Consider the following 12,376-nt stretch of genomic DNA (forward strand, 5'->3'; position numbering starts at 1 on the left):
AGCATTAGGTTAGCTGACTTTTTGGGTGATAAGGCCGCTGGTTTAAATACATTTTCGGGCCGTTCAAATAAACTGAAAAGTTGGTTTTAATTGAATTGTTACGAAGCATACCTTTAATACCAACAACGATGCTAGGAAATTGAACAAAACACTTGAAATTCTCCTGAAAACTAGCTTTACAATTTGTACCTTAGCCCGTCCCCGTTACGTATTTGCATTACACGACCAAACTTTTTTCAGAAGACGGACAAATAGTTGGTTTTAATCGAACGATAATGAATTATAATTTAACGTACGTTGCCTGCTCACCAAAACAGCAGTTATTATTTTTTGTGGCAGAATAGAAAGTCTTTGGTTGTTTTCGTGCCATATTTCTAAAAGAACCACACGAGCAGCCGTTTTTCCATACAAAGAACCGTCTTTTAATATCGAAGTCCGGTTTGCAAAAAACACGTAGAAACATTGGAAGACACTGCATATCGATTCACACCGTGTTGACCGTGACACAAGTAGGGCAGGTCATTGTTGATGTTTTTTGACACAGCTATCAAAAGGTACGAAAGCAAAAACGCCACGCGGATGGACCGCAAAGAGGGAAAATCTTCAAAGCGCCTCTTTGGAAGGATACGCGTGCGGCCGACAATAAATAGGATTCGTCCAACGTTTATCCGTAGAGTGAGGACAACGTACACGCGTCTTTCCAGCCCATGATGAAAAACTCCCAATGAATTCCTCTCAGTAGTGCCATTGAAACAGATCAAAAAACCAACACAGTCGCCGGAAGTGAGGACGAGACGTCGAAAGTCGTTTTTGGTCGTGAAAGAAAAAAAAAAAACGAGAAAACATTGTGTATCGCATCCTTAAATCAAATCCTGGTCCGGTGAAGACTAAACTGTACAACAGAAGTCGTGTTCAAATATTCAACTTTTGTTTTTTTTTAATTGTGCTTTTTTTAATCATAGTTCGGAAACAATCCTTTCACAATGGCCGCTCTATGTTCTGCTTCACGCGAGCACCCAAATGACATCTTCTTGCGGTTTTTGCTCCGGTAGAACGAGGCCCGCTGTCGTTTTTGTCGACCGACTGGAGTAGTACTCCAAAAACCGCACGATTGTTTGTGTGATTTTGCTCGATCCGCTGTGAATTGCATAGACTGAAGGCTCAGTGTGTAGAATTTGGTGCCATTCACTGGTGAAAGTAACAAAAACGATATTCATTTAACCCCTCACTGTTGCTGTCAAATTGGCCTCCGATCCCAATCCCAGACCTCCCCAAAGTACACGGGATGCTCTCCTTGGAGCGCTTTTGCTCTCTTTTGAAAAGGAACGCTCTCAAGGTTTTGTCCCAATCGCTGCTAACGTAGAGTCATCTGAGTCGGAACTAGCAGACATAGCAGCTTTTGAATCCCTCCTGCGTTTCTTTTGCAATTAAAGAATGGAGCGGGCACATCTTAGCTCATTTGTTGACTTTGGGTCTCTCTAGTTTGTTATCCGCCCTCGGCTTTCTTAGCACCCGTTTTTGGTTGCACTTGACAATACAGATACTGGTCATCAAATAATCCACACTGTCCCTTTAAAAATACTGTCAGGTTCCCGTTGCGGGATCCTTGATCTGCGTCGAATGATTTAAACGACCCGTTGTGTAGAAACTCGCTGTTTTTTCCACGTTTTCTAGTTCTTTGCATAGAAGCAATCCCGAAGCTACGATCGATTTATGTTCCGTTTTTAAAGTGCTAAAAGCCGAGCTCCAAAGATCTTCCAGCACGACGGAACGGAAGCGAAACGGTCAGCGGCGGGCGGGCGCTACGTGAGAAATCAAGGGTGCCCGCTAAATCTCATAGCGCTCGGACCTTCCGGGGAGGAAAATCCCTAAACGCCGTTCAGTTCTCGATCGCCGCGACGCTAAAACTTGAAACCTGAGCTTGGATCGGAGGAGAGTTGACTATACTACACGACAACAGTAAGTGTGCGTTTGGCTTTTTTAGGGCATATAAAGGAAGGGGGGGCCGGACTTGTGGTGCACGGTTCCCACGCAGGGCGCCGCGTTCCTCTGGCCGACCATCAGGGCCTGGCTGGCGTCGCGGCCGCCTTCGGACCAGGGGGGGGAGTCCAGGGGCTCCCGTTTGATGGAGTGGATCAGGCCGTAGGGGCCCTGTTTGCCAAAGTCCTGCTGCGCGTAGGGCTTCTGGGGCTCCTGTTGGTAGAGGCCCGAGTCCACCAGGTTGACGGTCGGGTATTGGGAATGGGAGAGTCTCTGAGGGCTGAAGCCGTCGTCGTCTCGGGAGTTCTTGTCGCATTTGGACAAACGTCCGCCGCCGTCGGAAGCCAGGTTCTGATAGCCGTAGGGCGGGCTGATGGCGGCTCTCCCCCGTTGACAGGGCGAGTACTGCAGTTCGTAGTAATCCGTTTCGGATTTGAGCCGGACGCCGTGCTCGTACGGCCCGTTGCCGTAGCGACGCTCCACCGAGTCCGGGTCCCCGTGCGGCCAGGGCCGGCCGAAGGGGTCCCGGCCGTTCTCCGAGTCCGAGTCGTGCTCCACCTTGATCGGCGGCATCGGGTGCCCGTCGTAGCCTCCGACGTAGCCGTTCTCGCTTTTGACCGGATCCGCGCAGTAGGAGTCCGGGTCGCACGGGATCTGCAGGCTACCGTAGAGTTTGGAGACAAACACCTCGCCGTTCCTGAAGCCGGGAGAGAGGCGGTACGGTTTCCCGTAGTGACCGGGCTTCCCGGAGCGGTGGGTGGGGATGTAACCCGTCCCGGGACCCGGGCGGAAGTGGCCCGAGTTGGGACGCGGGGGCCAACCGCCTCCCGGGCCCGGCCCGAGACCCCTGTGGGACGACTTGCAGAAGTCGAGGGGCTCTTCCTGGTTGTAGTAGTCGTCGGCGCGGTACTTGAGGTTGTCTTTAGTGAGCGCGGTCCAAGGAGCGTGGTGGGGCCTCTGGGTTCCGCCGGGAGTCGGACAGGAGAAGAGGAAGGGCTCCGATACCTCGCTCATCCCGCCGCCGAAGGAGTGCCTTCGGAGGTGGTCCCCTCGGTCTCTGAAAGACACGAGGCGGATTAAGGAGGGCGTCCTCCCAAACCGCGCTACTCCCGATCAATACGTGACAAATATTCTGATCTTAGTTCACATAAGTTCAAGAGCCGTGACTCATCTTTTCCTAGGTTCGTGTCTGAAAATCGAAAACAGAGTCGCCATCCGCGATTGCAAAATTGATGATGGCCGAGCACGAATCATCCACACGCGACGGCTCATTTGGGCGATCGGCCGAGATGAACTTAAAAGAATAAATGACAAACGGTCGCGTTAAGGAGATCCGCCCTTACCCGTGCTCCGTCGTGGAGACGACCCCGCCGCTTTTGTTCTTCCCTCGCATGAGCATGTTCTTCATTTTCATTTCGGTGACGGAGGGAAGTAAGAGTGGCACGGCTATGCAGAAGAGAGCCAACTGGGGGGGGAGTGGCGCCCCGGAGCCCGACTTCTTTTTCTGTCCTTGGAGAAACTTCAGACGGCCCTGAAACTGCATCGTCTGCGGACAGGAGACGGGGAGGATTTTTGCGGTCAGGACACCGGAGAGCATCAAAAAAGCCATTCCTTAAAGGCGACGATGTCCCGTCGATACCGTCGCGGGACCAGGCGTCCGAGTCCGACGGTTCGCGGATAATCCTAACCCTAACCTCTTTCAACTCTTTTTTTTTTTCTAAGCACAACATAAAAAACCCCGCCGCAGTTTTGTTGGGAGGCGAGCCTGGGGCAGCCGTATTAAGGGAAATAACAGGGGCCTCTTAATCAAACCCTGTTGAACCCCAAACGTTCCCTTTACACGCGATCTCTTTCCTACTTCTATTAGAAAGGAAGGGATTTCTTTCATAAAGAAAAGGATCGTTTTCAGATGCTTATTCATCCCAAAAATGACTGTGTCATCATTTTGGCTCAGCTAACCTGACGTCGCCAAAAGACGACTTGGCGGACGGCCGTCCATTTGCGATCCCTGGCTCTAACGACTAAAAGAAGTCTTCTACTCGGGAACGCATCTAGAACAAGTTTAATGATTTTTAAATCTCGACGGAACCGTTTGATTTTTTTTTCGATCCGATCGAGAGCGGCTTCCAACTTTCCGGTCGTTCGGAACGCGTTTGAAGGGCTTCCCGTCCGCAGAGCGGTCGGCAGCGCCGTAGCGACTCGGATGCGCTCCCGTCGGGAATAGGATTTATTTCCGAGCCTCCCGACGCTCGGATCTTTTGTGTGTTTTGCCGCAACGATTCGGACCGATGAGGAAAACGGTCGTAAACGTCGGCTCGCCGTCGGGCCAGCGACCTTTCCGGGACAGAAAATTGCCGTCTAGAGTTTCATGTCGCGCTCCAACCCCGGCGCTCGTCGCCCGGCCGGTTAAAAGTGCGGTTCCGTTTCAAAAGTCGAGAAATACCGGGCGCCGTCTTTCGGAATCCCCGTTATCGAGGTTACCCGGACCCCGGTGCGGAGAGACGCGCGGCCGCTTTTGAATCTGGTCCGAGAGAGTGACTGTTGCGTTTGGCTTACCAGGAATCCAGATGTGCTGTCCAAAAGACAGCGGACTCTGGCGATGAAACATCTGTTGAGAAAGCAGGAGAGCTCCGGAGGTATGCCCCCCACCTCCGGGGAGTGGAACAGGCTGCTCACCGCAAACTCCTCACCTTCCAAATGCACGACACGCGTTATTCGAATCTTGCTCGCACAAAAACACAAATCCGGTTCACTTTTCGAGTGTGCGCAGTGAAACTTCACTCGGAGCAACTGACAACTGCCTTTCAAGAGGCGCTTTTAACGAGCTAGCTTTCCAGCTAACTATCAGGCTGCCTTTTTAGCTATTTAGCAAGTTATCTCACTAGCTCTTTACATTCTAGCTAACACTTGTTTGCTTGCTATCGAGCAACATTTTGGCCTCCTTTCCAGCTAGCTATCTAGCCTTGGTTTCAGCATTCTATCCGGCGTTGGCTTTTTACTCTTTGAGCTACTATTTAGCTCTCTTGTCGTTTTCTAAACGTTTTCCTTTCTAGCTAACCATGAAGCTACCTTTTTAGCTATTTAGCAAGCTATCTGGCTTGCCTTTTTTGTCTTTTTCATTTGTTATCCAGCAAAATGTTGGCCTCCTTTGCAGCTAGATATCTAGCCTTAGCTTGAGCTTTCTATCCGGCTATTGAGTTGTCTTTTTACTCTTCTAGCTGGCTATCTCGCTCCCTTTTAGTTTTTTTTACCAGTTTATCTTTCCAACTATCAAACTCACTTTTTTATAGCTATTTAGGAAGCTATCTAGCTAAGTTGCTATTTTATGAATATGCCCTTTGCTCTAATTATGAGGCGTCCGCCTGAAAAAGGTCGGCGAATCGTTCTTTATGAGTAGATAAAGAGCCACGAGAGCCATAACGATCAGACAAAAACGTGTCGGTCGAAAACCCCTCTCGGCGTTCAAAAGGAGCGTCGAACGCAGAAGCTAAGAATGGAGGATGGCTCGGCGTGCGTATTACCCACCTGTGGGCGCGGCGACGTGGCCGTCCTGATGCGCCGCTGCCCCCTGCTGCTGCGGAGGGCACATGGCCCAATGGAGCTGCTTGCGGAACTCCTGCCGGTCGTCGATGTGGATGTAGTCGAACGCGTTCTGATGCATGACGTCCGTCTGCCAAAACATCCCCTCGGTAAACGCCACAAACTTCTTGGTGGCCAACGAACGCCGATCGCGCGAATTTCGTCCGGGGGAAGACGCTCTCCGATACGGGGAGAAACCGGGCCGGCTTAGTGAAAATACCGCTTAAGTACTGAGTCGCCGTAGCAACGTCTTTTTTTTTGATTCAAACGACGATCGGATCGTCTCATCAAATGCCATCCGATCGACAAGAAATGACACGACTGTGTAATTGTAAGTCCGTTTCTTTGAGTGAACCCTCAGAGGATTCAAACACATCTCTATAAAATAGATGAGGCGAGGGCTATATACACTGCGCATACGATTTAGCACCAGAGCATGTGGCAATCGTGATCCCAAATCCTAAATAAGTGAAAAACGATGTTGTTGTGAAATGTCGAGTATCACGTTGTATGCTATTTTGCATTTCGTCACTTGTGGCTTTCATCAAATCCCAACTTTGGGGTCGTGACGTTTTGGGTTCTGGGACATGTTTGAGGCTCTTTGTTTTGTAACGTTTTTGATTCTGTATTTTGTGTATTTGAGCGAATTCGTAACTGGATGGATGAAAAAATGAACACAAAATAAGTTGCACAATGAGTGAATAAGAACGAGATAAAAGAAAAGAAGGGCGGGTTTTGCCGGCCTTCAAAGGATAACCGCAGCTGGGAGGAATCCCGTCGGAGCTTCCCGGCTCCTCTTTTGTGGCGCCGGCGCCTCTCTTTCTTCCTTGCGGCGGCGGAGGGATAGCGCTGCCCCTCCGACGCCCGTCAAATTTTGCCCGCGGAAAGCCGTTCCTCGTTTGCGGTCCGTGTTTTTCTCGACGGCGTTTGAAATGCGACACCTCGCTTTGCGGCCGCGAGGAATAAACTCATCCGTTCTCCGCGACCGCCACGGAGCGCTCTCCGGGTTCCCCTCGTCGAGCCCCGTCGATCGGATCGGCCCTCGATGGCCACGCGTCTCGAAGGATTTTTTATTTTATTGATTTGACTATTAGTATAATACAAATGACATTTGTTGAATGCAGTAGGGATTTTTCACAGGAGGCTGAAGGTCGATGTCGGGGGTTGCGCCCCCGCCATCTTGGTCTCGGTGTCTGCAGACGAAGGCCTCGTCATCTAATTAGCGTCACGCATCAACAGATCGACGAGATTTCCCGCTCGGAAAATGCCGGTCCGCTCGTGATCCCCAGAGCCAAGAAGAAATCCGACAGTGTTTTCCATTGGGGCCCCGTTGCCGTGGAATGCTCTTCCTCCTGAGATCGGATCTGCAACCTCAGTGGAACTGATTCAATCTAGGCTTAAAACACACTTCTATTCTATAGCTTCTATAGCTTATGAATGACCTATGTCAGGGGTCGGGAACCTTTTTGACTCAAAGAGCCATAAAAGCAAAAAATTAAATAATTTTATTTTGGGAAAGAGCCACACCATATATTATGAGACAAATTGACTAAATTGCTAAACCCGCGCCCCAGACAGAAGCTTAGTCTTCAGCACATTTATTTTTGATGATTTGATAAAAATGATGAAAAGAGAATAATGCCAGAGCCCCTGTCCCAAAATCAACAAACATACCACTTTAAACTTGTCTCTTTCTTGAAATTACTCAAGATCGGTTAAACTCATTTTGACCCTTTTTTCATACATATTGGTTTCAAAACCAGATGCAAGCAGTTATTGTGTAAAAACGTCACAACATTCTGCAAATGGGGAGCCTGATGAGCTCACTTTTGGGGCAGACGGCGTAGGGCGAGAGATGGGAGGGAGTGCTTGCACTTTTTGCATAGCTCCACCCATCCCTCCCACTCACCCAATCAAATGACTAAGTTATCTTCCGGTGTTTTTGCGTATTTACAGTTCTGTGGATTCATCATAAGGTATCTGAACACTGAACACAGATTATATAGTGAACTTTTATATAAAGGATTCTTTAGCGATGTACAGCAAAAACGAGTTTTTTTTCCCCCCTTTTCTTTTGTGTGACACCTTGACTGTAAATTGTAGTGAAAAACGTGCCCTATATATACTGCGAAGTAAGCTCTGTTATGGCTTTGCGTGTACCTGGATAGGATAGACAACTCAAGTTTTGAACAAGATGGAGAAATTTTGCATGCAATCAAATTTGTCTCTGAGCCACAGATACTCATAGAAAGAGCCATATATGGCTCGCGAGCCATAGGTACCGACCCCTGACCTATGTGTATTGAGAATTCCCTTTTGGCCTGGCCTGATGTGCAGTCTCTTCTCAAGATTTCTTCATATTTTTCATGCTGAGCTTTTGAATTTTTCCTTGCCCTCATTTCTGTTTGAGATCAGGGGATGCTTCATAATAGTAGCCCTTTTAGTCTCGTTGTGATTACGGGCCAAACAAAGAAAGGGGACGATTTGCGAGAGAGTGGCGTGATTAGCAAAATTCCAGTCAAGCTTGTGTCCGCTTGAATCCGAGCTCCGCAGAGGACTGAAACCAAACGCTCGGTGACTCTTCTACACAGAGACCAAGTCTCAAACGTCCGCACGGGGTCCGCGAGACGTCCTCGTGCATTCTCGGGGTCAATCCGAGGTCTTGGCCTTTGTACGAGCTCCTCGCCGTCAAAGAAAGAAGGACGGTAAAGACGAAAGCGAGGGAAAAAAATGGGGAAGTTGCCGCCTCAGACCAAAAGCTGACCTCTCCATGACACTTTTTAGTCAGATCAATTCCATGCGATATGCTTTTTTCATGGTCAAAGTGAAGCACTTTCAAGGCCAATTTTTCCAGAACCTTTAAAGGAAGAAATCCAGCGCCAATCCAAAAAATGTTTTTTCTGGTTGGCTTTGATGACTAAAATAAAGTGGCTATCTTGCTGCTAGCACATAATGTGTGCTATTTTATTCTATTTCTATCTATAATCTTTGTGTGTCAATGGGCCACTAGAAATTAAATTCTGCCATAACAATGCACGCGCAGCTTGGCTACGTCGAACTTGCTTACACACAGAAAGCACTTTACAGGTGTTGGGTAATGATGGAGTTCAATACAGAACACAAAAGGAAGAAAGTACTCTATGTATGAAAAAAAAAACAGGCAAATTGGGATATCGATTGCTCTGAAGCAGAGTGCATTCAATTTTAGAGGCTGCCGATCTCTTGCTTTTTCTTGTTGTTCTTTAACTTCAAATCTGTTCAATGCGTACAAATCCCAAAATGTTTGGTATTTCTCAAAAAAAATGGTAGATCTGTTAATATTTGAATTTATATCATAACGATATGACTAATAACTCAATCATTTGGTGCATAACGTTTGATTTTTATTGATCGTATATCCCTAAAACGACAAAAATCTTAGGAGCCAAGCCGAAAGAGCGGCTTCTCGAAAAAGAGCCGGAATTCCCACGACGAACCCGATAAACCTGTCCTCTACGATGCAACGGTTAGGGGCAGTAACGCTTCACGTGACAACTCCATAATAAAGACCGGAGCCACCGTCTGCGTCATTTTTACACCGTTAAAAAAAGAATTCTAAATACTTCCGAGCATTTTCCTGACATTGAAAAGACAACATTAAAATTCCATCATTTCAAGCACCCGTACGAACCCTGTTGCCTTCATCCTAAAGAAAGCGGAACCCACCTGATGGAATCCCAGATAGTCCACGATGGTGGAGGAGGCGTAAAAGACCATCCCGTCGCCGCTGACCACCAGGGCGAATCCGGTGAGAGACTAGGAACACAAACAGGTTTCAGAATCAGAATTCAACTCCTTTCCTTCTACTCACGGTCGTAGTGACGTGCAGTCGGGGGAGGCGGGCCAAGCTGCGCCTCACCCGTCATCGCCTGAATATAACACTGAAACGACGTGAAAAGGCAGCTCGCAATCGCTTTTATTATCCTTGTATTGCTAAGAGGAAACGGTTGTTGGCCCGGAGAGGGATTTATGCGCCGCCGGGCTGTACTTGCCCAAGATACACCACAGGAAATGGTGCCCCTACCACTCGTGGGCTTAAGGGATCCAACCGACCACAAATACACTCCAGTCGGCAAAAATATACAAAATAAAGACTAATGAGTCGAAACATATTTAGTATTCACCTCTGAAATCAAAGATATACACGACCGGGATATTGCACTTCGAACGGTAACTAGTCAACCTGACAACTGAAATCGCATCTATTTGCACAATATTATGGAAACCGAGTCAAGTGTAAATAAAGTAAACGAGGGCTGTCCGAGCGTTTTCAAGAATCCAGATACTTTTTGTTCCGAATGAGCGCAAAAGGGCACACATACTAAGATGCGTTACTATTGTAGCCACTTAGCGAGATGGCTCACTTTATAGTTCAAAGGTCGCTTGAGAGTTAGCTAAACAGGTCAAAAACTATTAAGGAGCGAGATGGCTCGCTAAAAGAGTAAAAAGACAACTCAATGGTTGGATAGAATGCTAGAAAAGAGACCAAAATCTACCTTGATAACTAGAAAAACAGGGTTAGCTCGATAGCATGCAAAAAATGTAAAAAGCTCGCTCGATCGCTTAAAAAGTGGGAAGATAGCTAGCCAAAAAGGGAGCCAGGTAGCGAGCTCATTCGCTGAATAAAACCCATACATTTGAATCGAGTTTGTTGTATTTCCCGTCAAATAAATAGATAAAATGACGGAGAAGTACGTTTGTTTGATGCACGAATAGATTCTAATTTCTGAAGGATTTGCTTTAGGATGTGTATCAATACGTGAAGCGCATCAACTGGAATGTACTGATTTGGATTCCTCAAATGGCTTGTCATTATTGGAAGACACCCACTGAAAAATATTCATTTAGCAGAAAATGACCCTGCAGCGGTGAGCTATTTTCATAGCTGTGGCGCTCCACGCCCTTACAAACTGTCGTATTTTCCCTTACAAAATACAAAAAAATCTTACACCAAAGTTTTTTTTTTTTTTATGTAGTTTAACATCTTATATTGTACATGTCTTTCGTTATATCATTCTGTACATATTCTTAATAATAGAATAGAAAAGAAAAGAAAACGAAAATAAAAACATCAGGAACAATTGTTTTCAGCGTCACTAAAATATCCATGAATCTAAATTTAAATTTGTAAATAAATATATTTTTGGGAGGAAAAAAAGAGTCGGCATTTCTATTTTGGAAACCAAAGCACGATATTAATCATCGACGCTTGTATTTTAGATTTCAAACAGACGATTTAACAGGGACAGAAAATACAAACCTTTGCAGCCTTGGGACCGGGAAACAAGTTTTTCATAAGCCTTGTGAAGTGATCGGCAAATTTACTGTTTTAATGAGCTCATGAAATAGAATACGATCGCTATTGTCGAAAGCGCAGCAGCATGCGCGCTCACGCGGGGGGGGGGAGGATTTTGCAGGGGAGTCGGAATGAGCCACTACAGTGGCACGCGGGGGGGGGGGGGGGAGGATTTTGCAGGGGAGTCGGAATGAGCCACTACAGTGGCATGCGCACAGTAGCATCAAACACTCGCTTTGTATGGAACGGGAAAAATAACGATACCGAGATAGAGGCTACCGCGGCGAACTCGTTTGACTTGATTGATTTTCTGTCGGGTGACAGTCGGTGTATACCGAACGATACCCGTCATTGACACATTTTTGTACAGATTTCCTTGTACGTCGGACACGTCTTCAAATGCACCACAAACGTACTTTGTACGGCAAAAACGTACAGCTTGACAGCTATGTATTTTGTTGAGGGGGCTCTGTAATGGAGACCCCAGCCATGGATCCATTAAAACGAGGAATGAAACGGGTCCTAATGTCAGAAATCTTAAACGCTCCTTTGACAATTTCATGTTGACAGTCCACCGTAAAACACGCTCTTCAAAAGTCATCGATTCGACGCAAACATAAGCGTTGTCGACCGGTGTTATGCGGAGAAATGCATCCCTGCCGAGATTTGCATCCCCTGGCTACTATCACCACTTTGACCTGGTTTTATCTCACTTTTCGGGAATGTCATGGCAAACATAGAACCAAAACCACTTGGTCTTGCATTTGTTGGGAATGTAATACAATTTAAATCATTCTGTCTTTGTATTTGTTGTGAATGTCATCGAAAAAGTGAGATAAAACGAGGTCAAAGTGGTGATAGTTTCTCGGCATAACACCGGAGGAAGAACGAGAGAGAGAACGGAGACGCATCCGCTTGTGCGCGCGTCGGCTTGCGCGCGCGCGGCAGATCGCGTGACAAGGTCGCGTGACAAGGTCGCGTGACGGCTGCCCCAAAGTCTGACGCCTCCATCGGAGTGCGAGACTCCGCGGGTCTTCCCCGGTCCGCCTCCCTGTCAGATCGCGCTTCCCCCTGCCGCCACCCATCCGATAGACGCGAGAGGCCTGCGCTCGGAATGCCAGCCCAAGACCGGACCTCCTCCGAAACACACGCTGGCAAGAAAAGCCAAAAGCTCCGGCTAAAGACCCCCGAATGTCTTCCCCAGCAAAGAAAGCGGGAAACTCCTCTCACGCGTGGAGTCAAAAAGAAGACTGCGTTTGTCAGCCGGACCCAAAAAGCAAACCTCGGCGACGCACACCCTGAAAAATAATTGCGGGCGACAAAAGCCGACGCCCTCGTATAAACTCTCTCACGGTAAATCTGGATCCTTTCGCACCACATCAAAACGTTTCTCTCCGACAAAAAAAAAGAAAAACGGGTTTGAGAAAAAAAAAATCACGCGCAGTCCCACCCGCAAAACAAGACGATCTTTGTTTCACGCGA

At 47.5% G+C, this 12,376-nt stretch overlaps 1 protein-coding gene across 1 annotated transcript in view; it reads right to left on the reverse strand.

Moving 5' to 3' along the window:
* Positions 1-212: 212 nt before the first annotated feature.
* The window catches only part of ahrra (aryl hydrocarbon receptor repressor a), a 53,624-nt gene continuing 41,460 nt past the window's right edge, over positions 213-12,376 (reverse strand). Inside the window, exons 5-9 of the mRNA XM_088322305.1 lie at positions 9,265-9,354; positions 5,506-5,650; positions 4,537-4,670; positions 3,324-3,526; positions 213-3,037 (exon numbers count right to left, since the gene is read on the reverse strand). Of these exons, the coding sequence (XP_088178431.1) occupies positions 1,981-3,037; positions 3,324-3,526; positions 4,537-4,670; positions 5,506-5,650; positions 9,265-9,354 (1,629 nt within the window). The 3' untranslated portion in view covers positions 213-1,980. The remainder of the gene's footprint in view (positions 3,038-3,323; positions 3,527-4,536; positions 4,671-5,505; positions 5,651-9,264; positions 9,355-12,376) is intronic.

The sequence above is a fragment of the Urocampus carinirostris genome, chromosome 18 (assembly GCF_059441175.1).
Source record: "Urocampus carinirostris isolate Australia breed hairy pipefish chromosome 18, RoL_Ucar_1.0, whole genome shotgun sequence".
Classification (NCBI taxonomy): Eukaryota; Metazoa; Chordata; class Actinopteri; order Syngnathiformes; family Syngnathidae; genus Urocampus; species Urocampus carinirostris.